This window comes from Marmota flaviventris, chromosome 16, assembly GCF_047511675.1.
Source record: "Marmota flaviventris isolate mMarFla1 chromosome 16, mMarFla1.hap1, whole genome shotgun sequence".
Classification (NCBI taxonomy): domain Eukaryota; kingdom Metazoa; phylum Chordata; class Mammalia; order Rodentia; family Sciuridae; genus Marmota; species Marmota flaviventris.
Genome location: NC_092513.1, coordinates 37,806,266 through 37,831,156, shown reverse-complemented (window position 1 = coordinate 37,831,156; position 24,891 = coordinate 37,806,266). Strand labels below are relative to the sequence as shown.

The window sequence follows — 24,891 nt, the reverse complement described above, 5'->3', positions numbered from 1 at the left end:
CAAAGACAATTTTCCCAACTAATATTAAATTATGCAAGTATTCTAGAGGTATCTCAGATGGGAATTGTCTCTCCTTGGGTCCTGAGTATGTCCCATCACCAATCATTCCCATAGACACTGTTAAATTATGCAAGTATTCTAGAGGTATCTTGGATGGATTAATTCTATATGTCAACTTGAATGGGCTAAGGAATGCCCAAATACATGCTAAAACTCTGTCTATATGTGTGTAAAGGTGTTTCTGTAATAGATTACCACCATTTGAACTAGCAGAATGGGTAAAGAACATCATCACCATCCAGGCAGGCATCATCTACTACACTAAGTACCCAATCTACCAGACTCAGAGATCAAACTGGCATTATTTCAATCAGGTGGTAGGGAGGTTAATTACACTGATTGCCTCCATCAGGGAAGGAGCAAAGTTTGGTCCTTTATAAAAAAGACACTTTTGTTAGATACGGATTTGTCTTCTTTGCATACAATAATATTTCTGTCAATACTACCATCCATGGACTTTTATAGAATGCCTTATGTCTTCTCCACCTTTGGGGTATTCTATACAGCATTGCTTCTGATGGAGGAACTCACTTCAAAGAAAAAAATACATAAGGAAAAGAATGGCAATAGGTGCATGCTCATGAAATTCTTTGGCCCTGCTTTATTCCCCTTTAGTTCCCAACATCCTGAAGTACCTGGCATGATAGAACGGTATAACTGCCTTTTGAAGATTTGGTCAAAGTGGTAGGTATATAGCAATACCTTGCAGAGCTGGGGAAAGGTTCTTTAGAAGGTTGTATATTCTCTGAATCAGCATTAAATATATGATACTGACTTTTTTGATAGCCAGTATCCATGGGTCTGAGAATCAACCAGTGGAAATGGAAGTAGCATTACTATTGCCACTAGTGACCTACTAGCAAAAATGTTGCTTCTTATTCCCATGATTTTATGCCCTGATAGACTACAGGTCTTAATTCCAGAGGGAAGAATAATCCTACCAGGAAACAATTTCATTGAACTTTTAGTTAAGATGGTTGTTTGGATACTTTGAACTTCTTTTGCCTCTGAGTGTGTTGGCTAGATGGTTGATCAAGATACCAAGAGGAAGCAGAATTATTCCTCCACAATGGAGATGAGAGAACTTGTCTGGAATGTAGGAGGTTCTCCTATGTCATAGCTTAGTTTTACAATGTCCTGTGATAAATGTCAATGGAAAACTACAAGAACCCAAACCAGAAAATATTACTAATGAACCTTCAAGAATTAAGGTGTGAGTCTCACCAGGTAAGGATCCTTGACCAACTGAAGGGGATTGCTGAAGGCAAAGGGAATACAGAATATATAATATAAGGTAATTATATACACCAGTTATGAGCATGGGATTATTTACATAAAAAGGACTATAATAGTCATGAGTATTCCCACTTTGTTACGAATATGTTTGTGTGTAAATTTACATGTACTAAGCAAATATCTGCTTCTTTTCTCTCCTATTGCCATATCATGTAACAAAAGATATATAGACTTTAGATCAATATTTATTATTAATTTTACAAGAAAGTATTTAAGTTACTGGATATCAGAAGAAGAAACATAATTCAAGAATGTTAACTCTTTTTCTTGGTAAGGAATTAGTTTGTTGTTTGTTGGACAAAATGTTTGTATCATGTTAGGCAGAATTATGGCCCTATTATTTTCTTCATTTGGAGATTAAGCAGAGTTTTTGAAAAAGGCATGTGGGTGCCAGCTGACAAGGGGTGAACTGGTGATGGTTAATTTCATGTAACAACTTAGATAAAGAATGCCAGGATAGCTGAATAAAACATTATTCCTAGGTGTGTTTGTAAGGGTGTTTTTAAAAGAGATCAGGATTTGGTAAACTGAGATTAGTACTGGGTAAAGAATACCCAGTGTGGGTGGGCATCATCCCATCTGTTGAGGTCCTGGTAAAACAAAGTAGAGGGAGAGGGTGAGCCTCCTTTATTTTCTTAGGCTGGACTATCCATCTTCCCATGTCTTTAGACATAGACATTCCTTATTTTTGAGTCTTCTGATTCAGAAAGGAACTTACACTGTTAGTTCCTCTGATTTTCAGACCTTCGGATTTCAATTGGAACTATACTACTAATTTTCCTCGACCTCTATTTTGCAGATGGCAGATCATGGGACTTCTTAGCTTCCATAGTTGTATGAGTCAATCTCATATAATATATCCCATTCTATATGTCTGTGTGTATCTTATTGGCTTTCTTACCCTGGAGAACTATGAATAATAAAGAAGATTAAAACCAGGAAATATCTTAGTTCATGAAAGTATAGAAATACATATCTCAGATAATTTTGATAATATGTGGTATTTAAAATTTCACCTTAAACACCAAATGAGAACAATTTTAAATGTTTAATTTTCTTTATACAAAGTTTGCATATTGTGATTTGAGAATTTCAGAATCTTATAAACCCCCAAATATCTCCAGCCTGCTATGATACTATCTTCCTCAGTTACCAGGCTGGAAATCCATTCCATTTGAAACACAGTTATGGTGAAATATTCAGGGAGGAATCTCTGGAATTTCTGGTTGTAAGAGATTTACCTCTTATAATCCAGAATACATCAGACTCATATTCTAAGTGAAGTTCAATGTTCTTTACATAGTGGGGAGTTTGGTAAAGCCAGGTGGTGCTGCGAAGAAAATTCTGGTATGAGACAGTGGATGGGATAAAAATCAATTCAGCATATTCTCATGTCACTCACTGTGTCCAACAAACATTTGACAGAGAGCAAGCCTCATGCATGTAAGTCACTGTAGTGTCAGGCTCTGCAACCACCATACTGTCACCTTTTACTCATTCTTCATCAATTTTTTTCCTCTAGGAGTTTAGAAAATAAAAAAAAAAATTAAAGCTGTGGTGAACATGATAGATGGTATGGAGATAGGGATGTTTTAATTGGATAGATTCCACAGAAGTGTTACAAGCAGAGCTTTCAGGTTATCTTAGAATCTATTTTATAAGTGCATACTATTTACAGAAATAGGTTTTAGAATGAATTAAAAAATGCCTCTGGAAATGTATATTGTAGATTCTGGTTTCCTATATAATAAGTAACTAAAAGGAAATAAGGAAGGAAGAAGAGGCAAAAGAAAAAAGAAAAAGTAGTATTCACTAGCTTAAAGAAGTTAATATGCTTCCCCAAGTTTCCAGTCTCAGTAAGTAATTTGTAGGCTATTGAATATAAGTATTAAGCTTCCCCAATAAATATGCATGAGTGAGGACATTCTTGCAAAATTCAGCTAAGCCCCAAATTCTGAAATCAATAACAACTACTGTGCAGCTCCATTTATTGTGCACTTGTATGAAAAATACACATAATCTTTATTTGATCTCTACAATTGCCTGCAAGTTAACAATTATGATACACATTTTATTGGTGAAGTACCTAGGGTCAAAACATACAGCATTTCCCCAAGGTCACAGAGCTGTTAGGTGTGAATTTCTGAGTAGGGAATAACTGAGCCATAAACGAATAGATGGAGGTCTTAGTAAAATTTGCTGCTGCTCATTTTCAGACTCTATACCAAAATCTCTTAACTTACATCATGGTGCGGTTTAGATATGAGCCAAATTACTTAGTGCTTAAATCCAAATTCTAACAATCTTTGATTTAACCATATTTGTAACTCATTTCAGTCTCATATTTCTCCTATGGAAAAAAATGGAATAATAATGCATCCTAATTCCATTGGATAGTTGTACCAATTACATAAATTAGTTCTTAGTGTAGTGCCTGACATATAGTAAAAACTTAACACTTATTAATCTTTTGTTTTTAATCCTTGGAATAAGTGAATGAGTTAATTCTTTCTTTTTTTTTTTAACTCTGTCATCTGAGTCATTCTCTTGATCCCTGCTAACTTCAAGATCTCCATTTCAAAACTACAAAAATGCACAGTAATCATGAGGTTTTTCAGGTGCCTACTTTAGAATTCATCTAACATTTAATATTAATAGGAACAACAGAAACCATTAAACTGAAACAACTGGAATGTAAAACTCTATGACTCTGTTTTAACATTTTTTCTTTTTTTTCCCTCAAATTTGGGTCAATACTGAGCATTTCAAGAAATCCTGGTAATACTAAATATTTTGAGAAATGCACTAATTACTTTGGAGTGTTTAAACTAGAGTTCTTTCTCCTAGAGCTCCTCTCCATTCTAAATTCACCTACAAACTAGAATATTTTTAGCCGTTTGTCCTTATTTCTAATATTGAACACAAACGTAAAATGGACAGGCATACACACCTAAAACAAAACAAAATAAAAAGTCTGAAAACAAACGTAATACATTAAATACAAAGACATACAAAATAAAACTAATTATTTTTGAACTATTAATAAATAAAAGGCTAACAATTGGTCAGTTTTCTTTGTTTTGTATTTTGATAAAAAAATGAAACTTATAGCTGTGACCAGATTACTTATGAATGCATAGCATCGATGGCTGGAGGGCCAGTTGAGACTTTGTACTGACCCAAATGAACTCTTGCATGTTTAAAAAGGAAGTGAAAATTCATATTTTGCTGCATGCGCAGAATTAAATATCAACTTCACCTTGGACTTTTCAGGATATAAATTATAGAAGACCCTTGCTCTTTCATTCTTCTGAGATAACAAATGTGAAATAAACATTGAACTGCAGTATGCATAGTAACCACTTATAAGATAGCTCTGCCCTCCCGCTTCCTGAAGGAACATTAGGGAAAATAATCATATGTAATGGTAAGCCTAGCAACAGGATGATTCAAAAGGAAAATAATTTGGGTGTTAGGAGCCACTTGGGTGGGGCTCAGTTTTTTAATCTGTGTAAAATGAGTGGCTGTTGGTTTTAAAAATTATATTATTCTATAATGTGGTTGATTTTACAGTCCCTAAGGTCTTTTTTTTTTTTTTACAAAATTATACACATTTAAACTTAGATTGCAAATATGACAGACACTACCAAAGTAATGAATCATACCATATTCTATCCTTCTTGTGTATGTTTTTATTTAAAAATATACTAAGCACAGAAGGAAAAATGTACCCATTAATGAGCAGAAATGAAGTCCATATAATTAAGTATATAATAAAATAACTCTGTGTTTATGTGCATAAGTCCAAATACACCTATAAGTAATATATGTATAATATATATTTATACATAAAGTATGAAGATTACTTTCAAATTGGTAATTAATAAATTGTAATTTTGAAATTTATTCTAGGGCTTTTGAAAGACCCATTCTTTCTCAATTATACATTTGTTTACATTGAAAAACTAAAACAATGAATAGATATTTGACAGACTTGCTTAGTTTTCCAATAGAGGCCTTTCATATATTATTTTTATTTTTGTAAAATAATTCACATATTAAAAAGAAAAACAAATATTTATATAAGAAACGTTGCTGCGAGTATTGTCATTTATCAAGAAACTGTCTGTGAATCATACTAGATGCTGCTACATCCTGGATCTTAAGTCCTCCAAAGGCCTATGTTTTTACATGTCTGGTTGTCCACCTATGGTGCTTTTGGAAAGTGGTGGCTTTAAGAGGTGGTGCCTAATAGAAGTTAGGTCACTGGGGCATGCCCTTGAAGGAGATATTGGGACCCTGGCCCCTTCCTGTCTGTACCTTCCACTCCAGTTCACCATGAGGTGAACATCCCCTCTGGTACACTCTCCTGCCATAATATACCGCTTTGCCACAGGCCCACAAACAATAGGGCCAACCATCCATGGACCTAGCAGTGAGCAGAAATAAACGGCTCCTCCATTTAAGATTATTATGTCAGGTATTTTGTTGCTGAGATGCAAAGCTGACTAACAAATATGCTCTATCTCTCTGAATGGCTTGCCCATCACAGACACAATGTGACCCACAGAGATGTCTGGACTCACACAGCATCAGTCAGTATGGGTATAGGAAATGTACAGACTGCAGAGTCAAGAGGCTTGGGTTCAATGCCAGGCCTTATCACATAACTAATTGTATAAATCATGTCAGTTGAATCACAAGCCACCAGATTTTACTTCCTTTTGTTTAGATACATCTGATAATTATACCTGCTCTTCTTATGACATTAAGTTAGCATCTGTCTTTCTCGACAAAGGGTGAGTTCTTAATGACAAAGACTGTTTTTTTTTTTCTTTGTCCTTCAACACTCATGACAGTGCCTAGTACAGATTGTGTATATTTACTGCAGTTGTTTCTCTCTAGAATTAAGATCAATATGGTTATTTCTACCTTACACAAGATCTGGTACAGAATAGCTGCATAACACCAAGAGAGCCAGATATTGAAAATCGTCAAATTGAAGCAATTATGTGCTGAAATACCCACAAAGACCAAGATAATATTATTACATAAGTCAATCCATTACTCATAGTATTTAAAATATCTCATTATACCTAAGCCATTAAAAGAGATATTTTGAAAAATATATTACTTCTATCCATCATATCTAAAGAAAATCACATAATAATTATTTGTGGTAATTAGGATTAATATTCTAGAAAATTTAATTTGAATGGTAACATTCATTTTGGTAAAAATTTAATGGAAAAATTAATTGAAAAAATATAATATGGGCCACGTGGGCAAAAACAATACTATTAAATAAAGTGAAGACTAAGGTGTCTTGGGAACTGAGCCCAAATCCAAATATGCAGTAACCACGGTTGCACATTAGCCTTCAATGGTAATCACCTTCCCACAAATTATTATTTGAAACATTATTCTTTCATGAGATTGCTTAAGAATATTTCACCATATTAAATAAGAAGCCACTGTTTCACAAGTACTAAAAAAACCCCAGAAAATTAAAAAAGAAGAAATATTCAACAATTCAATGTTTTTAAGTCATGTATTTCTCTCTGTTCAAATTATGGATTTGTTTCCATTCTCATCTATTAATAATTTTAGAAGAGACAGTAGGCTCTAGATTTGCAATTTATTGTCTTCTCTTTTTCTCTACAGCTAGTCCCTTAACGCTTTCTCGTGGGTCTTATTTTCTAAACTCATCATCATTTCTGCTCTCACTTCTGAATTCTAATGTTATTAAGTTGCCCCTTAAAAATGTGGCTATCAGCAAAGAAAATAAATACCACCTAAACTCTTTCAACGGGCATATATTTAGTTTTTAGATTGGTTAAAGTGATTCCCTGCAAGTCTAGTGAGTGAATTTGCATAATAATAAGCAATCAGTAAATGGCATAGTCCAACTCAGCTATTCTTTATAAGCATTTCTATTCATTGCTCTATTTTTTAAATGCCTCATAATCACTTTTGTTTGATATTATTCATAACAAAACTGAGAAATAGGTCAATATTAAACTCACAGGAATCTAAGCTTCTCAAAGATTCTATATAATTAAGCTTTTATATCCCTCCAAGGAAGAAAAAAGAAATGGTAGTAGTGTCACTTCAAAAGGTCAAACAGAAGTGATGGAGCATTCCTAAGGACCACAAGAGATAGTACTGATCACAGAGAACTTTAGAATGCAGTTCATCTGATAGCAATGGGATAAAATAAGTGTTGATCCCAAACCAGGAGCCCTGGAGCCGTTTATATTCAGATTCAGATTACAAGAAGAAATACCAGAACAAATTCCATACTGTTTCCTTTCTAGTTAAAATGACTAGGCTTTTCCATCTCAGTCAAAATTCCCACTAATTCTTCAAATGTTTCTCCTGCCACCTGTTTTGAATGCAGCTCTTAGCATCCATTCTCCTAACTATGATCTAGGCTTAAATCTCGGTCACTTCACCTAAGACTTGCTTAATTTAATCACTTACACATATATGAAATATGCCACAATTTGGCTTCTAAAACATTTCTTTATCTGGCTGCCTTCTTTGTTTTCTGCTTGCATAATTGTTCTTCCACAAATGCCTTTCTTGCCACCTTTTCCTAATGGGTGATTCTATCAAGCATATCCTGAGAAGCACACCTTCTGCTCTGAAATCTTACAAATGTCTCTCTCACCAACTCACATCATTCTTCACAGCTGACACAAATATCTCCAATACCTACTATGATATCCAATGGATATTGCATAGGCACTGTAAGCTTTATCTATGGAAACTCCTTATCCAAATGTTTCTCATTCTAAATCTTGATAAATGCAATCACCATCCACTCAGACAACCAAGTGAAAAATCTTGGAGTCATTCTAGAATGTTCTCTGTCTTACTTCCCACATCCAATAAACCTTTATGAATTTCTTCAAAATATTTATTGATAAACTGTTGTGTTCCAGATGGTAAGCCAAATACTAAGCATACTGCATTAAGCAAGGTAAACATTATTTTTGTGCTCTTAGAATATAAACCCTAATTGGATATGGCCAGGTAGAGGTTATTCATATTATATTCTAATGTGAACAGCATCACTAGGAGTTTGGCTATGTATAATCTATGGACCTATAAATGATGGTGCTGCAAATAAACATCAGAAGTATAAAAGTAACAGTTCCATTTGTTTTTATATCTGCTTTCCATTCCCATTTCCATTTATTTGACTTTAAATGTTATTATTTTTCTCTTGGGTTGCTAGAGTAGCTCTCTAATCAAATTTATTTCCCCTTCCCTGAGTTCCTTTCTTATTAATTCACTACCACAATTATTGCCGGAATAATTTTTCTCAGATTCCAAGATGACTACAAGATTATCATACTTAACTCTACCTATTGATCATAATCCAAAGTATTAAAGTGGCCTAAATCCTTTAATGACGCAGCCTCTTTGTACTTAGTTATATTGCACATCCCCTTCTCCTGTGGCCATTCTAAGATTTTTGCAAATCTCCTAGCCAAGCAGGTGTTCTCATAGATGAATGCCTCAAAACACACTTAACCCTCTACCATTAATAATCTTTATCCGAGTAATTCCCACTTGCCCTTCTATATTCATCTCTGGTACCACTTTCTCCCCCCAGTCATCCTTAAGAAAAAGAACAACAATAACAAAGTATTGCCACAAGGCTATTTATTCATTATGTTTAATATAACAGAAGGAACAGCATTAGTATTAATGTTTATTTTTATATTTCTGAGAAAGAATATAATTTGTGCCTTGTTTCATACCTTTTCCCTGTCTTACTAGAAATTTGTCAACTTTATTAAACTTTTGAAAGAGAAAAAAAAATCTGTTCTACAAAACAAAAAAAGAATCAGTATGGTCCCTTGGGTTCCCCATCTTCGTTCTCTCATTTCACCCTGTCCATATGACATTGTATCACTTAAAGAATCAGACCATAATCAACCTGGCATGATGGCACACACCCATATTCCCAGCAGCTTGGGAGGCTGAGGCAGGAGGATCTCAAGTTCAAAGCCAGTTTCAGTAAAGGTAGGTGCTAAGCAACTCAGTGAGACCCTGTCTCTAAACAAAATACAAAATAGGGCTGGGGATGTGGCTCAGTGGTTGAGTGCCCCTGAGTTTAATCCCTGGTATAAAAACATTTATATATTAGACTGTAAGCATAAATTCAGCTCCCTTTTTTGCTATACCAGGAGCTGTTGAAGGGCAAGGACCCTTCTTCACTCATTTGCATATTTTTGCTTCCTACAGTAGTATCTTACAAGTATAACTCCTCAATAAATATTTGGCAAATGAATTAATTGGTGGCAAATAGTTTATCTCATGTTGTAATGGAAGATTCTTCCTCACATGCCATGATATGAAGTCATACACAGATTGAAATGGCCAATGACTCTCTAGCCTGAGACCAAGATTCTTCCCTGTCTGCATTAAAGGATCTTCACAGTATCTAGCAAGAGATGGCTGAAAAATAATGGTAATCTCACATTCCCTTCAAGTCCAAGACTCATTTCCTCTAGGAAGCACATTTTGACTATTACATCAATAGAAATAATATATTTTTACTTGAACTCTATGTTTTAGCCTAGGAAAGAATGTTTGTCTATACTTGCAGTAAAAAGTTTTTCTATGCATATGTACCCTCTTCCCCAAAACTATGTATAGTTAAGTGTCTTATAAATAAAGACTGATATTTCTGTGAGCTGTCTCTGCTACCTATACTACTGCTTTGAGTATGCCAGGTTTATTTTTTTTAATTGTATAACTGTAAGGTCTAATGATGTTTTAATACAGATATCCAGAGTTAAATGAGTATAAGTTCCATTATTTTATACCTTCATCTTATTTTATTTCTCAGCATTGTTCACCAGATTGACCAACATCTCCTTGAAAGGTGAACTTGGTTGGCTTTTATATACTGTACCCTTCTGATTCTTCTTAGGCTCACTGGCTTCTTCTCTGTTGGCTGTTTGGTTAATAATTGGTAACTGATGCTACCTCAAGAGTATCTCCTTCTGTGCTAGTCCTTTGCTTATTTTACTCTCAGATAATAGCCCCAACAATCTGTGTTTCATAACTGTATTTTAATAGAGCTAAAAGGTAATTTCATTCTGGTTAATGTGTGCAGGAACATGCTTTAATGAGCATAGTTCCCCAGATAACATTGAACAAGGGGAGAAAGAAGAGAAGATCAAACCACTGGATAATTTTAGGGAAAAAAAAATTGAACAAGCACATGGCATAAGAAGGATGTTTCATGATTCTTTAATCCTTGTAAAGACAGGGTAATGTGGTGGGCGGGAAAACGTTTAGGATGATTTTGTTCTGTAAAATGTATGCAGTGATTCAGATCATGTTAGCAAATATAAAATCATTTGTGCTTGTGTGATCCGGCTTCAAACCACTGAGGACATTTGTGCATTTACCACAGCAAAAGTTGTAGCAGCCTCCCACAGGCAGAAGAGCTTAAGTGTCTGGTGATGTCTAGTGACTTGCTTAAAAGAAGATGAAACGACACACCCTCAGGCAAGGAGATGATTTAAATAGAGCCAATTTAGGAAGCATAGTGCCTCAGCAAATTCAGAAATTAATCCAGATTAAGACGTTTCATTTTTAGGAATGCATGTCAGAAACAAGTCTACAACTCCATCTTAGAGGTAGAGGCAAGAGAAGGACATAAAAATGTACATTGCATAAAAATCCTCCTGTGTCCCCAAAGTACATCTTCAAAAGTTACACAGAAAATTCACCAGCCTCAGCAATTTCAAAATTGTATACATTTAAGCTTAATTTTTAAAAATAAATTGGTGGGTGGTTGTCACGTAGTCTAATGCAAAGCATCTAGAAAATTTAGATAATATGTCTGAAACATGTTTCTGTCTTTTGTGTAATATAATTTATGATGAATCACTTCTTTAAGTGGGTATTTAATCCACAGATTTCATCCAGGAAACTGACACTAAATAGTTCTCTGGTGCCAGAAAGTAAATTACTGACTACAGTCCCCAGGTCTCGAAAGCAAACTGGAGAATTTAATTGAAATGTTATTGCTACACACACCTATCCAATCTAGAGAAACAAGATAGTGATCTTTTTATAGTTGAAAATTGTGTACTGAGACTGAAACTTTCACACCTGAGCTCTATAAATTCCCAGAGACAGATCCATAAGTAGATTATATAAATGAGATACATGAAATCAGGCAATTCTGTCAAAAATACCAAGAGTTTTGAGACATGATCCAATTTACTCATCGTTTTTACTGAAACCATATTTTATGGACACACAATATGCATGATTATAAGATTCTTGGTAACATATTTTGGGGATTTGCTTTAAATATTTTATTGGCCACAATCGTTATCTCCAGCACATATAGATGCTTCTTTGTGACCTTCATGACCAACTTAAAAATTCTCTGGAAATTGTAACATGACCTTACCTTGCTTCCATTTTCTCTCGCCTCTCGCTCCATCTTGAGGTCAGAAATTAGAAGATTCTTATATTTGCTTTTCCCATTACTGCTGTGATCATCTATTCTGTATTCCGAAGTCAGCTGTGCAGAGAGGGGACTGTCACTCAGATTCAGTGGCTGTTCATCCTGTTCCACCCCAGTCTTGCCATCACTGTTGGAGTCTCCCATCTCCCTGCTGTGTGTTCCCCCTGAAGCAATTGAACTGTGGCCCAGAGTCTCATTGCCATTAAAGCTCTCTGCAGCAGAATCATCTGTTGGAAAGAAAAATTTATATTTTTATTTTAATTAATATGTTCTCCTTTTCGACTTCAACTTGCATTTGCTGAGTTCCTATTATGTGTGACATTGTGCCAACTAATTTTATATATAACATGTAATTTATCCTAAACAGTAACCTTGCAATGCAGCTATTGTTATTTTTAATCTAACAGGCACATCAAAGCACAAGACGTGAAATAATATGAAGAAGATAAAATAAACAGTTGAATATCAAATGTCATCTCAAAGTAAAGTAAATTTAAGCAAAGAATAAAATAAATTCTCAATTACTTTGCAAATAGATTTTATTTCTCCAGTGAGAATATCCAGATTTACCAAGAAGTCTCTAATGAAAAGCATTACCTATCACTGGTTAATGGAGATGTACATTGGTACAACCTTTATGAGTTTTAATATGCATCTAAAACACTAGAAGTGCTCATAAACTTTGCTATGGTCATTACACTTCTGAGATTTTTAAACCTAAGAAGCCTAATCATTATGTATGTCTCTGAATAAGTTTAAAAAAATACACTTAACATCAGTGTTAATTTGAGTAGCAAAAATTTGGAGGTGACATAAAGCAACAAAAATAGAATATTGGATTAATAAATGTTGGAATGGTTCGAATATTATACAGTCACTCAATAGTCCAATTTTAGATAAAGAAAAATGTGAATCATAAAGTACTGGCTTGAAAACTTTAGATAGTGTAGCCAATATGATCCCAAATTTCTGAAAACAAAACACATAGACCAAGTTTACACAAAACAATATTCTGTTTTCTTAATTAATTCGTCTTTACCTATATGAGGAGAATTTGCTACTAATTATAAAGAATTATGATGGACAGAGGTGTTCAATTGTTTTCTTTAAAGGCTATTTAGGAAACTATATGAATGTAAGCAAACAAGAGGCATAATATTCATTACTTTTGATTTTCTTGTCTGATTCCTGAATATTATCAAGTATTCATTATATTTGTGGGTGGAACAAAATACTTTGTACCTTAAAATAAATTATATTCATGGAAATATTTAAATTCTAAAGGAGTACTATATCTCCTGTTCATCCATGTTTTCCACAAACATTTCTTAAGGGCCTATCCTGTGGCCAGTATGGGTTCAAAAATTTGGCCTCTAGAGACTCTGCCTCAATGAGTTTACAGATAATTTTTTAAAAATAGAGAATTAAACATGCAATTCAAATGCAGAGCAAAAAGGCTATAATCCAGTACAAGGAATAAGACAGCAGGCTTTCTGAAGAAGGTAATGTCAATCGAATTCCACAGGATGAGTAAGCCATGAGCCGCTGAAGTCTGGGGAGAGCATTCCCTATAGAAGTGTCAGCTTTGCAAAGTCTCAGATGGAAGGACACACAGGGCAGGTGAGAAGAAGGATGAAAGCAAGAGCACTAAGGAGAAAATGAGGGGAAATAAATCTAACAGGATGAGAGCACCCCAGGAAGTGTTTTGTATATCAAAGGGCTTGGAGTTGACTCTGAGAACAAACAGAAGCAATTTTAATTTTATTGTGAGAAGTGAAGTGGAAAAAAAATGATATTTTAGATGTCATATAAGCTGGCATCTTTGAAAGCTCAAACTAAAGTAGTGCCAATATAGAAGAAGGGACAACCATAGAGAGTTACAAACAGGTAAGAATGGACACAGGAGAGGCCAGGGCCCAGGATGAAGTTCAGGGCTTTAATAAGGAATTAAAACACAGGGCATTATGTTTAAATTTAATTTTCAGAACAGTATTTTAAGATGGATTTTAAAACTATTTTCTAAAAAAGAGTTCAAACATATTCCGATATCACATTCTGCTCAATTATTCTTTTTATATACCAATTCAAAAAAGTTTATGGCCAGATGCGATGGCCCACTCCTTTCACTCCAGCAACTCTGGAGGAAAATTAGAGGCAAATCTCAGTCATGTAAGGAGGTTCTAAGCAATTTAGCAAGACTCAGTCTCAAAATAAAAAATAAAAAGGACTAGGGACATAGCTCAACAGTAAAATACCCCTAGGCTCAATCCCCATCCTCCTGCCCAATAAAAGAATTCATACATATAGAATATATGCAAGATAATAGAGGAAACTACCCATAAGTAATGACACAGCAGTTTTTATACTATTAATTTGGGAAATAAAAAAAATAAGCTTTTAACGATAAAATGTCCAGAGCTTTGACGTACAGAATTAGGGGGAGGATTTGTATAAGTAATTTAGAAAGTTGCTCATGTCTCTTTATTTGAATTGAAGTCCTTATGCTAATGTATAACAGGTTAATTCTGATTTTTAAAGTTTTTTCTTTTTAAGAAAGTCCAAAAAAAAATCATAATGGGCATATTCAAATATAGTTCAATTACTTATATTTAATTTATGAAGGAAAAATACGATTTAGCATTTGTGTACTAGAACCCTTTTTAAAAAGGTACTAAACACTTAACATAAAAAGCCTTAGCAATAATGAATAAATAACCCTAAATAATTAAAAATTAAATACACATTAACATAAAAATTCAATTTCTTTTATAGTTAAAAATTAAACATGCCTTATCTATTTCTTTAATCTAAAATCACCACATATATCTCATAAAACTATATCATTTACTCATTTTTAGGTAAGATAAACATCATTTATCATGAGAGACTTTAATAAATGTCATTTAATTATAGTTTCAGCATAAAATATAAACAATAAAGGAGAAATATTTTTAGATGGAGTAGTTCACTCCAGATGTTACCAAGGTAACCAAATTCAAGAGCTTTACATATTTCTTTTCTGAATAAATGAGTATGTTTTGTAAAGAACAAATGACTGATTTATATTCATTTGTATCAAATACACGTTCACCAATTTTTTAATTTAAGCGGTTAAAAAAATAATGTCTCATGGTACTGTTCCATAAATCAAAATTTAAAACAAAGTTTTTGATGTCTTTAATTTTAAAAATTCAGTCAAGAACAGAGAGTGAATAGTAAGCTGAGGATAAATAAGCAATTTAATATTGTTGAGCTTCATGTAACCACATTGAAGATTTTTGTTCTCTCTTCTTTAAAGGTACTTATTTAGAAATTAAAATCACAGACTTCAGACTCCTGTTTATGGGAACCAATTCACATCAGTTCACTGCCTGAAAGGGGCAATCTGCTTCCTTACCCAACATGGTCTGCTCCATCCTGAGTGGCTGCTGGCGTGTGGGAACCACTGGCTACGTAGTGTCGTGTGTAGGCTGTGGGGATGGCCTTCAGGTTCACAGGCCCTGGTGAAGATTCTTCTCTCAAGGATTCAGTCTGGGTACCATAACATTTGAACCAAAGACTCTGTATTTGAGTCCCAAGGGAAAACAGCACCTGGAGCTTTGGAAAATAAGAGAGCCCAGGGTACCTAGCAACAGAGGAGAATGTGGAATGTGATGACAGGGCGGTGTGGAATCTAGTGACATCAGGAGGGCAGTTGGATGTTCTGTGGTTACTTTTAATGGGACAGATCTAGGGTGGTGGAAACCTTGCCGCTTGATTAAAGCTCTTGTCTAGAAGGTCCAGTAACACTGAGTGGCAGACTCTTCGTTTTATTCTTTCTCCATTCCTACTGCCCACTTCCTCAATCAGGAGACACCTTAGAAATATGGTTTAAGTTGTTTTGAACGTCCCAACCAGTGTTTTATATGACGATAGTTTTAAACGCACCAGATTCAGTGGGTTGTTCCTTTTATATAAAGAATTAACTGTAACAGTCTCCTATAACATGTGTGAGTGTGTGTGTGTGTGAATCTCTCAAAGCCCCTGACCTACTTTCTTATACAGTCATTTGCAGTAGTTCTTCATTATGGCCTTTAGGCCAAGAGCCTTGGGCAAAAGGAACAGGAAAAAAAGATATATATCATCCTCATTTTAAGATTAGTACTTGGAAGTTCAGTCCTAAAATCCAGGTCAGATATCACAGGGTCCAAAAATCTTTTTACTATTTTTCCTCAAATGCACTATAGTCTTTTACCACTAAGTCCTTTGATGCACCCTTAGAAAATTTCCTTTTCGTATCTTAACCTAAAACTAACTCTAAACTCAAAATATAGATTGGAAAAACCCTGCTCCAAAAGAGTAGTACCTTAATATAAAAACATAGAAAGTTAAAAAATTTTTCCAACATCTATTTGCAAAATAAGGATTTTAGGTGTAACTCCATTTTATGCTTCCTGGCTTCTGTTCTATGCCTTCTCCTAGTTATAGGATCTGTTATTTTAAAAAATGAAGCTTAGCATGGTGGTGTGTTCCTGTAATCCCAGCAGCTCCCAAAACTGAGGTAGAAGGATTACAAGTTCAAAGCCAGCCTTGGCAATTTAGTGAGGTCCTAAGCAACTTAGTGAAAACCTGTCTCAAAAAATAAAAAGAGCTCAGTGGTTAAGTACTCCTGGGTTCAACCCTCACCAATCCCCCCAAATGGGGGGTCTCTTCTAATATATTGTGAGATCACACCTTACATCTTACACTATAACTTCCTCTATGCTACAATACAAACTAGGTGATCTGATTTGATTTGATTCTCTCTAGCACTTTCTAGTCTGGATCCTAGGCACATTCTCACTTCCTGAATCATTTCTAGCTTAAGGCCTTTTGGTCCATGTGTATTTGCTACCTAGAAGTTCATTCCTCATTTTTCTAATTTTCTTTCTTCAAAACCTTGTGATGACATGTCCATTCTTTTTCTATTTTACTTATCCTCTAAAATATATCTTTTTTATTTAATTATACAGTCTTGTTCTCAGTATTATCTTCAGTTATCTTTGGCAAAAGCCTCAATTCTGACTACAAAAGTTCTATGCTTGCAAGGTCTCAACATTACAAAGCCCTGCGAAAAGATAATTAAAACTGCAATCTCCCATTTTCATTTGCAAGATCATATGCTACTTAGTGATGTAATCTTAAATATGTACAAAGAGCAACACCACATTGCAAAGTCAAAACATTCACGCCAAAGACATATGCACTGATATAAATAAATACACGTACCACTAAAAGGGTGGAGGACACTGAGTTTAAAATAATAAAACAGCTTTTATTCAAAGCAAGAAAATAAAAATTGTTTTCGACAAAATTAATTCTATAGAAGGGTGGTTCTAAAACTTCTGCTTCATAGCTCTTAAATCCTTCTTAGAATGAGATTTAATTTAAGGAGGAAATACAGAGAAGGCAGTGGGATAAATTAGCTGTTTCAAAGCATATAACTAAATGTCAGCATGGTAATCAAATGATACAACTATCTGGGCTATCAATGAGGAGGTAAGGTGTATTATTTATATTGTTTTCTTTAAAATGTTATGAAATACCTATTTTGGGTAAGGCACTGTCCTTGGCATCATAAGTCCAAAGACTCTCTATGAAACTTGATCTTACCTGAGGCTATCAGAAGAATTACAGTGTCAGGTAGAAAGTAGTGTCTGGTCCATGTGAGTCTCACATAAAGAATAATGAATACATAAAGGTCTTCTGAGAAAGTCATCTACACATCAAGGGGGACAAAGGGCAATAAGAAAGGCCTCTAATAAGAGGTGGGATGTGAAAAAGGTGAGATACATGTGCATGTATCACGGTGATGGTAGAGGCTAATCCAGTTTACAAGAGAGCAAAAAATAAATAAATAAATAGATAGATAGATAGATAGATAGATAGCTCCAGAGGCAGGAAAGAGCTGGAAGAGTAGAGAAGTAAGTTTGTTTCACAGACTGCCACAGGACTTGCACATTGTAGACAGTTGTGGATGTGACACTGTGCATTATTTTTTTCCTGCATGTATTATAAAAACATTAATCATTGTCCCAGGGGAGATACTTGGAAAAACTCACTAACAATACAAATCTGGTCTGAGGAGAGTCTGTTTACCTCCATTCCTATCTCTAAGCCACTATCAATTGGCCCATAACAAAACTTACCAATCCCAATATGATTCATTTTTTTAAATGTTCAGTAGTGGAATAGTTTGTCAATGGCTTCTTAATTATCCAAACAAATTATAAAACACTACTTTTACTGTTCTTGTTGACTTGTTTTTAGGGTTTTAAAGAACTTGTATTTTATGAAAAATGACATGTATAAACATTTTGATATTCTACAAGGTGATTTGGGAATATCTGTGATTTAGTCTGTTGACAAAGTTATAGTTACTGTGAATACCACTGTGTTTTATTGCCTACAGTCAGAATAAAATGTTAAATTGCAGTTAGTGGCAAATGAATATATATATATAAACACACACATACATATATATACATATAAGTGTATATATATATATATATATATATATTCATTTACATACATTTATATTTATTTATATATATCCATATATATTCATCTGTATATATTCATATAATTTCTTCATCTATCCTCCCTCTCAAGTTGTGGCACTGATCTATTCATGGATTCCAGGATAAATGTTCTTGAACTAGATGCCATGCTACTTATTTTACCTGTCTTAAATTGCACCTAAGTAATCATAACTGTCACAGGGTCTCAAATCCCTAACCCTGGTCCTGATAAGGAAGGTTTCAATGGGAGTTTATTCAGTCTGCTATTTCAGCTTTTAACACTTTGTCATCTTGTGACTTTAAAAATATGTTTTGTTAATCTATTTAACTGTAAATTTCAACAAGGTAGCATTTTACATCTTATGCTTCTTTGTGTTGTTCAACAGAACCCAGCGTAGAATCTTATACAAGGTTAACATTATAGATATTGCTATAGTTACAGATGTAGGTATTGATATTGATATTGATAAATAGAACAAATGCCACAAGCAATACATTAACATAGCTGTGTATGACATTCATGTATTGGGAACTCATTTGTGAAGCAATTTTCTGCCACAAGTTAAAACCCAAACAATTAATACTATGGAAGTCTTGATGTTCCATTTCATACAGCAAGTACTAAGTATGATAAAATCTCATGTTAAATTTTAAATCAATCTAAGGTAATTATTACATAGCAGCAGTTCAATGTTTTCAAAGAAAACTGATAGAACATAGGCAAAAATATACCAGAAAACCCATTGAATGGGTAATAGAAATAAGAAACTGTCATGTAATAATATTTCATTCTATTGGAAAACAATGTGACAATTTGTAGAAAGAAATGGTTCATGGACTTATCATGAATTCTCATTAACCGATAACTAAGTTATATGAACAAATGTCACAGATTTGGGGTAAGTAATTCTGAAAAGAAATGTTCTAATTGAAGCTAAAATTAATGTGATTCAAAAGGAAATTGCCCTAAATTAGCATTTAGCCCAACTATAAATCAAGCGGGTTTGTTGTTGTTGTTGTTGTTTTGTTTCATTTTTACTGTGCCAATAATAAATCGGAAAATACAGTATTCTGAAAAGCTGGAAAGCAACTAAGAAAACAAGACCGGTTACAAAAAGCTTATATTTGGAACAAGTGTCATAGAACTGGACAAGGATCTTGGCTGACTTCAAATTTATTCCTATAGGGCTGTTGGGATTATTGTTTAACTAACAGAACCACCCAGTTATCTGCCCAGAGGAGTAAGTACTTGAAAACAGATTAGATGGTAGGTATCAGATGGTACCCTGGTATATATCACAGATTCTGAATGGAGCCTAAAGCAACCCTCTATAGAAGAATATTTGTCAGTATAACCAAAGGTTCAGTGTAAAGTACTGTATTTTTCATTGGCTGACTTTGCATTCTGACAACTGTTCTTGACTCTTTACCTAGTTGGCCATAATGGACTGAATACCCACTGAACCATTCAACACATTTGGACACGATCAATAGCACACTTTCATCAAATGGAAGTGCAATACATAGAAATAGGCTTTTTCAGGACCCAGCAATGCATGAACAGATTGCTCAAAACTCACCACAAAACAGTTTATTCTTTAATTTTTATGTATTATGTTAAAAGAAATTCTTAGTAAACAATTTAATGAAAATGAAAAATGTCTGCTGATTATTTCCATGATCCTGTGAAATTCAGCAGTGGAACCTACCATTGCTTTCGTGGATAAGCACAAATGGAGAAGGAAATCTACTATGTAGTCAGAACTTTAAGCAACAAATCTTTTTGTTTACTCTCCTTATAACAAAGCCAGTCTAAGATTATTATATTCACTATTTCTTGGATAGTTACTGAAGACATTTTGAATGATTTTTTTAAATAGAAGTAGTAAAAAGAAGGATAAAAAGAAAAAGAAGGATGCTAAGAACTGTGTTAAAATATCTGTTTTGCAACTATGTATATCAAAACATGACTAGAATAGAAGGTAATCTTTATTATTAGATCTACAGGATGATGTTTCCTATAAATATGACTTATCCTTCTTATCAAACCTAGGTTTTCTCAGTGAGATCATAAAGAGAGTGGCACTCAGAGCAGAAGAACAGAGCATATATACATGGTCAGGAACTGGCCCACATGGTCAATCACCACATGATCTGTACTCATACTGGCAGCAAAGTGTCCAATCATATGATCTTAAGAAAGTACAGAACATTTTGGGAAACTTGCAAACTTCAATAGGGCAAACCAGTTTTATTAGATTCCTTTAATTCTAGCTGGGGTAGTGACTTATCTTCAGCACTATGAACATTTACTCTCATCTTGGTCCTGCATTTCTTGCCAATTCTTCCTTTAACGCCACCACCTACAGATCTCAGGATAGTTTAGAAACTGCAAATATTTCCCATACAACATTGATGTAAAACAAGGAAACCACAGCCCAGAAAAAGAAATGAAACAGGTTGAGAATTTCCTTTGGAGTTAATACTCTTAGTCTCTGCTCTGTCACTGACAAACTAGTGGTCTTATAAAAAAAAAAAAAAATGGGAGGAGGTATTAAAACCTGAGCCGCAATGCCACTCACTGGGAGATAGATAGCACAGGAACTTAACGGGCTGCCTTTCAGGATGTAGTATATCCCAAACCATCGACTGAGAGCTGGGGCTAGCTCTCTCTCAAAGCCCCAGTATCAATCTGCAGTACAAGACTTTCTAGAGATAGAAGTCACACTCATCTCCATTCCTCCCTACAAATGTAGGCAGTGCTGGCCTACAGGGGGACACTTCCAATAACAGAGTTTTAGACACCAATCATTCACATCATTTAGGCAACTAAGGGAATCTATTATAAAAGAGGCTCATGTGTTGGCTGAGGTCATTAATCCTGACTATCTAGGGAACAAAAATTGACAAAAGGCAAAATGGGTTAGCAGGTAGAACCTCAGAGAGCGTAGCCAGAAGCAAGACCTCATTCCATGACTCACCTGAAAAGGTCCCTGAGCAGTTGAATTGACAGATGAATAAATTAAACTATGGAATATGTAGTGGGAACTTGGTTGTCACAAATAAACCTTATGATTTGGAACCAGATACAAAACTAGGAATACAATGTTTATCTGGATTTCTTTGTTTTCCAGTGTCTCATTCCTCATTTAAGGAACTTTTGTCTCAACTATTGCATACAGAGTGCTTGGTAAATATATAAATTAATCCATTAATTCCATAATTTCAGTTGTTTCAGAACTAAAAGAGGAATGAACATCACTGGGCTTCATACAAATATGTCACCTCAACATCATGCCACAGTTGGACATGACTTAAATTTAGGTCCATCCTAGAAAACATGTGGATGTATGTGGTTGAGGAGAGGGAGCATGGGAGGAATAGACAAACTCTAGGTAGAGAAGATGGGTTGGAGGGGAAGGAAGGGGGCAGGGGATTATAAATAATGGTGGAATGTGATTATCATTATTATCCAAAGTACATGTATGAAAACACGAATTGATGTGAACATACTTTGTATACAATCAGAGATATGAAAAATTGTGCTCTATATGTGTAAAGAGAATTGTAACGCATTCTGCTGTCATATATAAATTTAAAAAGTAAAAGAAAAAGAAAGAAATACATGGTATGTACTTGATAGAAGCATCTTTGGATGCATAGAAAGTTGTGTGATGGTGAGACACATAGGACCCACAGGGATAGCAATCTGGTGCACGCATTCTCCTCCTAATTCACAAGTTTAGGCTACAGTAGGCATGTTCTCATGCAACCTTGGAAGAATTTGAAGATGTGAAACAGAGGAAATGGGTGTCATTAGAACTAGATCTTTTTATGTTAACCTCCAGAGAGAAAAGTCTAAAAACTACCATCACTGAGGTTGCCATCATTTTTCTATTTCCTATCTTTCCATATTATTATGTGCTCAACTCCTTCATACTCTGGAAGATCCTCTAGTCCTCCTTCAATTGATGATCAATACTTCTATATTGGTTTTTGCTTGATTTAGCCAAACACCATTTATTTTAATCTAAAGAAAAAAACTTTTGAGAAATACAGGAATAGCAAGATGGTGGAATAGGAAACTTTGGGCTTTCCTTCTCCTCGCAGACAATTTGACTTAACAAAAATATTCAGCACAATTTCCCTATGAAAAATCTAGGGACTAGTTGAGAGGCTATTATATCCTGGGTGAGTTCAAAACTAGCCACATTAAAACTAGCAGAAATATTTGAGAAAATAGAGGAACAGAAATGTGAAGTGAATTGACTGTGTTCCTTTAAGAATATAAGTTATATATTGAAGAAATTTGAAGCCATTTAATGAAACATAGTCAAAGAACTAAGGGTGCTTAGCCTGTAAAGAGATTACTTTGAAGAACGATGGGAAAGATATAAGTCAGTGAAATATTCGCAAGTTTTAACATTTTCATTACCTGTTATGAGTATAGAAATCAAAGCTTAGAAGTTATACAGAATCATTTTTTTATAATATATGAGAAATAATTCTGATAAAATTATCTAAAGATCAAAGAAGTTTCCCTATCTTTAGAGTGTAAGCTACTACAGGAAAATTAAAGTTCTTATTCATTTATTAATTTTGATAGGCACCTGGTAAAATTTAATAACTATTAATTAAAGTGGACCATCACAGGAGTTCATAATTGTATAGCTACTTAGTATCTGCTTGAGGAAGAATGTGAGCCTTCTTTCTACAGGCTTATAGGATTTTTCTTTTAACAACTTACCATATATATTATTTAAGAAGCTGTGATAGGAGGAATTCTAAGAGACACCTCCTACCCAAGATTACACACCCTAGTTTTCAGAATCTGCCAGTGATTAAACATCACTCCCATCACTGTTATGTGATGTGGTATGGTTGATCTTAGATAGGGAGATTATCCGGGCAGGCCTGATCTAATCACATGAGCTTTCTCTGCTTAGCGGGAGACCAATGTGATTCTGCAACCTGTATACTCAGAAAAATGAGATATTGTATCCCATCTGATTCAAATGTATGATATGTCAAGGTCATTGTACTGTCATGTGTAACTAATTAAAACAAATAAAAAATAAAAATAAAAAAAACAATTTAAAAAGAAGAAGTCAAAGAGAGAGTCACAGCACAGATGTTTTTCAATATGCTATTGCTGGCTTGGAGATGGAAAAAAACCTTGTAAGCAGAAATGCAGGCAGACTTAAGTCACTGACAGAGGTCCCTTCTGACAACCAGCAAGGAAACAATGACCTCAGTTTTATAGCCAGAAGGAACTAGACTCTGCCAACAACCTAGATATTTTTTTAACAAAGAATTAAACCCAGGGGCACTTAACCACTGAGCCACATCACCAGCCCTTTTTATTAGTTTATTTTGAGACAGGGTAGAGCCTTTACATCAGAGCCTAACCAGCCTGAGACCTTTATTTTGACCTTGTAATAAAGAACACAGTAGAGTCTGCTGGACTTGACCCATAGAACACTGAGATACAGGTGTTGTTTTAATCTGTCAAGGCGGTGATAATTTTTACATAGCAACATAACATGTATACAGGGACAAATATAAGGGATTTTCTACCATGTGTAAGGATCTGTAACACCACACAGAATTATTCAAATACATGACAAATGAGAGATGTGCATCAGGTTTCTCAAATTTTAATTACCTCAGGATTTTCTGGGGAGATTGTTAAAAATTCAGATCAATTTCGGTACTAAAAACTTCTGGCTCAACAACTTTGGGTTTAATTTATCCTGTTGGAGTCAGTAACTCTAGAACCCTTTCTTACACAAAATTGTAGCCATATGTGAGAAAGTAATACAGATTATATTCAACAACTAGCTGGTTGAATATGTAATCATAGGAGACAACTGTGGATTCCAATTTAACTAAATAGACTGATACACCTGAAATTCAGGTTGGCAAAGATTGAGTATGAGGATATATTAATCCTGTGTTATGAATCTCTGAGAAAATTTCAGAAAAAAATGCCCAAAGTAATTATTCATTCCTTTTATCAAAACAAAAGTACTACTGCCAGAGTGGATCCATTTTTAACATTCATGAAAGGATAAGATTTTACTCCAAGCGTTTATGTAAATGTCTAATTCAAAAGCTTCAGTTCTTATCTTGGGAAAAGCATCACCTTGATGACCTTGACTAATACACTCCTGGGAAGGAAGTTCTTTAAGGGGTGATTAGAATTATTAGAATCCTTATTGTCCCTATGAAGCAGAACTATGTGCCCTCTACGCATTCACATATGCTGAAGTCACTGTGGATTTTGCTCACATAGTAGGTAGATTATCACCCCAGGAGCAATTGCTAAAATCATCAGTGTGTTCTCTGGGTCCCTCATGCTTTCTTTTCCCTCTGGATAGCTAATCCTCTAGCTAGTCATGTGCATGCTGGCTCTCTGTATGTCAATTTGCAGAGGAATAGATTGACTGATTATCCTTGACTACAATTCCTCCCTAGAAAAATGTTACT

At 34.5% G+C, this 24,891-nt stretch overlaps 1 protein-coding gene across 7 annotated transcripts in view; it reads right to left on the bottom strand.

Annotated features, from left to right (window-relative positions):
• The window catches only part of Nol4 (nucleolar protein 4), a 306,404-nt gene that overhangs the window by 119,341 nt on the left and 162,172 nt on the right, over positions 1-24,891 (bottom strand). For 5 of the 7 annotated variants that reach the window (XM_071602644.1, XM_071602645.1, XM_027935708.2 and 2 more), the window contains one exon: positions 11,807-12,090. In XM_071602644.1, coding sequence (XP_071458745.1) covers positions 11,807-12,090 — 284 coding nt within the window. Of the gene's footprint in view, positions 1-11,806; positions 12,091-15,260; positions 15,280-24,891 lie in introns of those variants that run through there. The other 2 variants (XM_027935713.2, XM_071602646.1) reach the window with 1 other exon arrangement.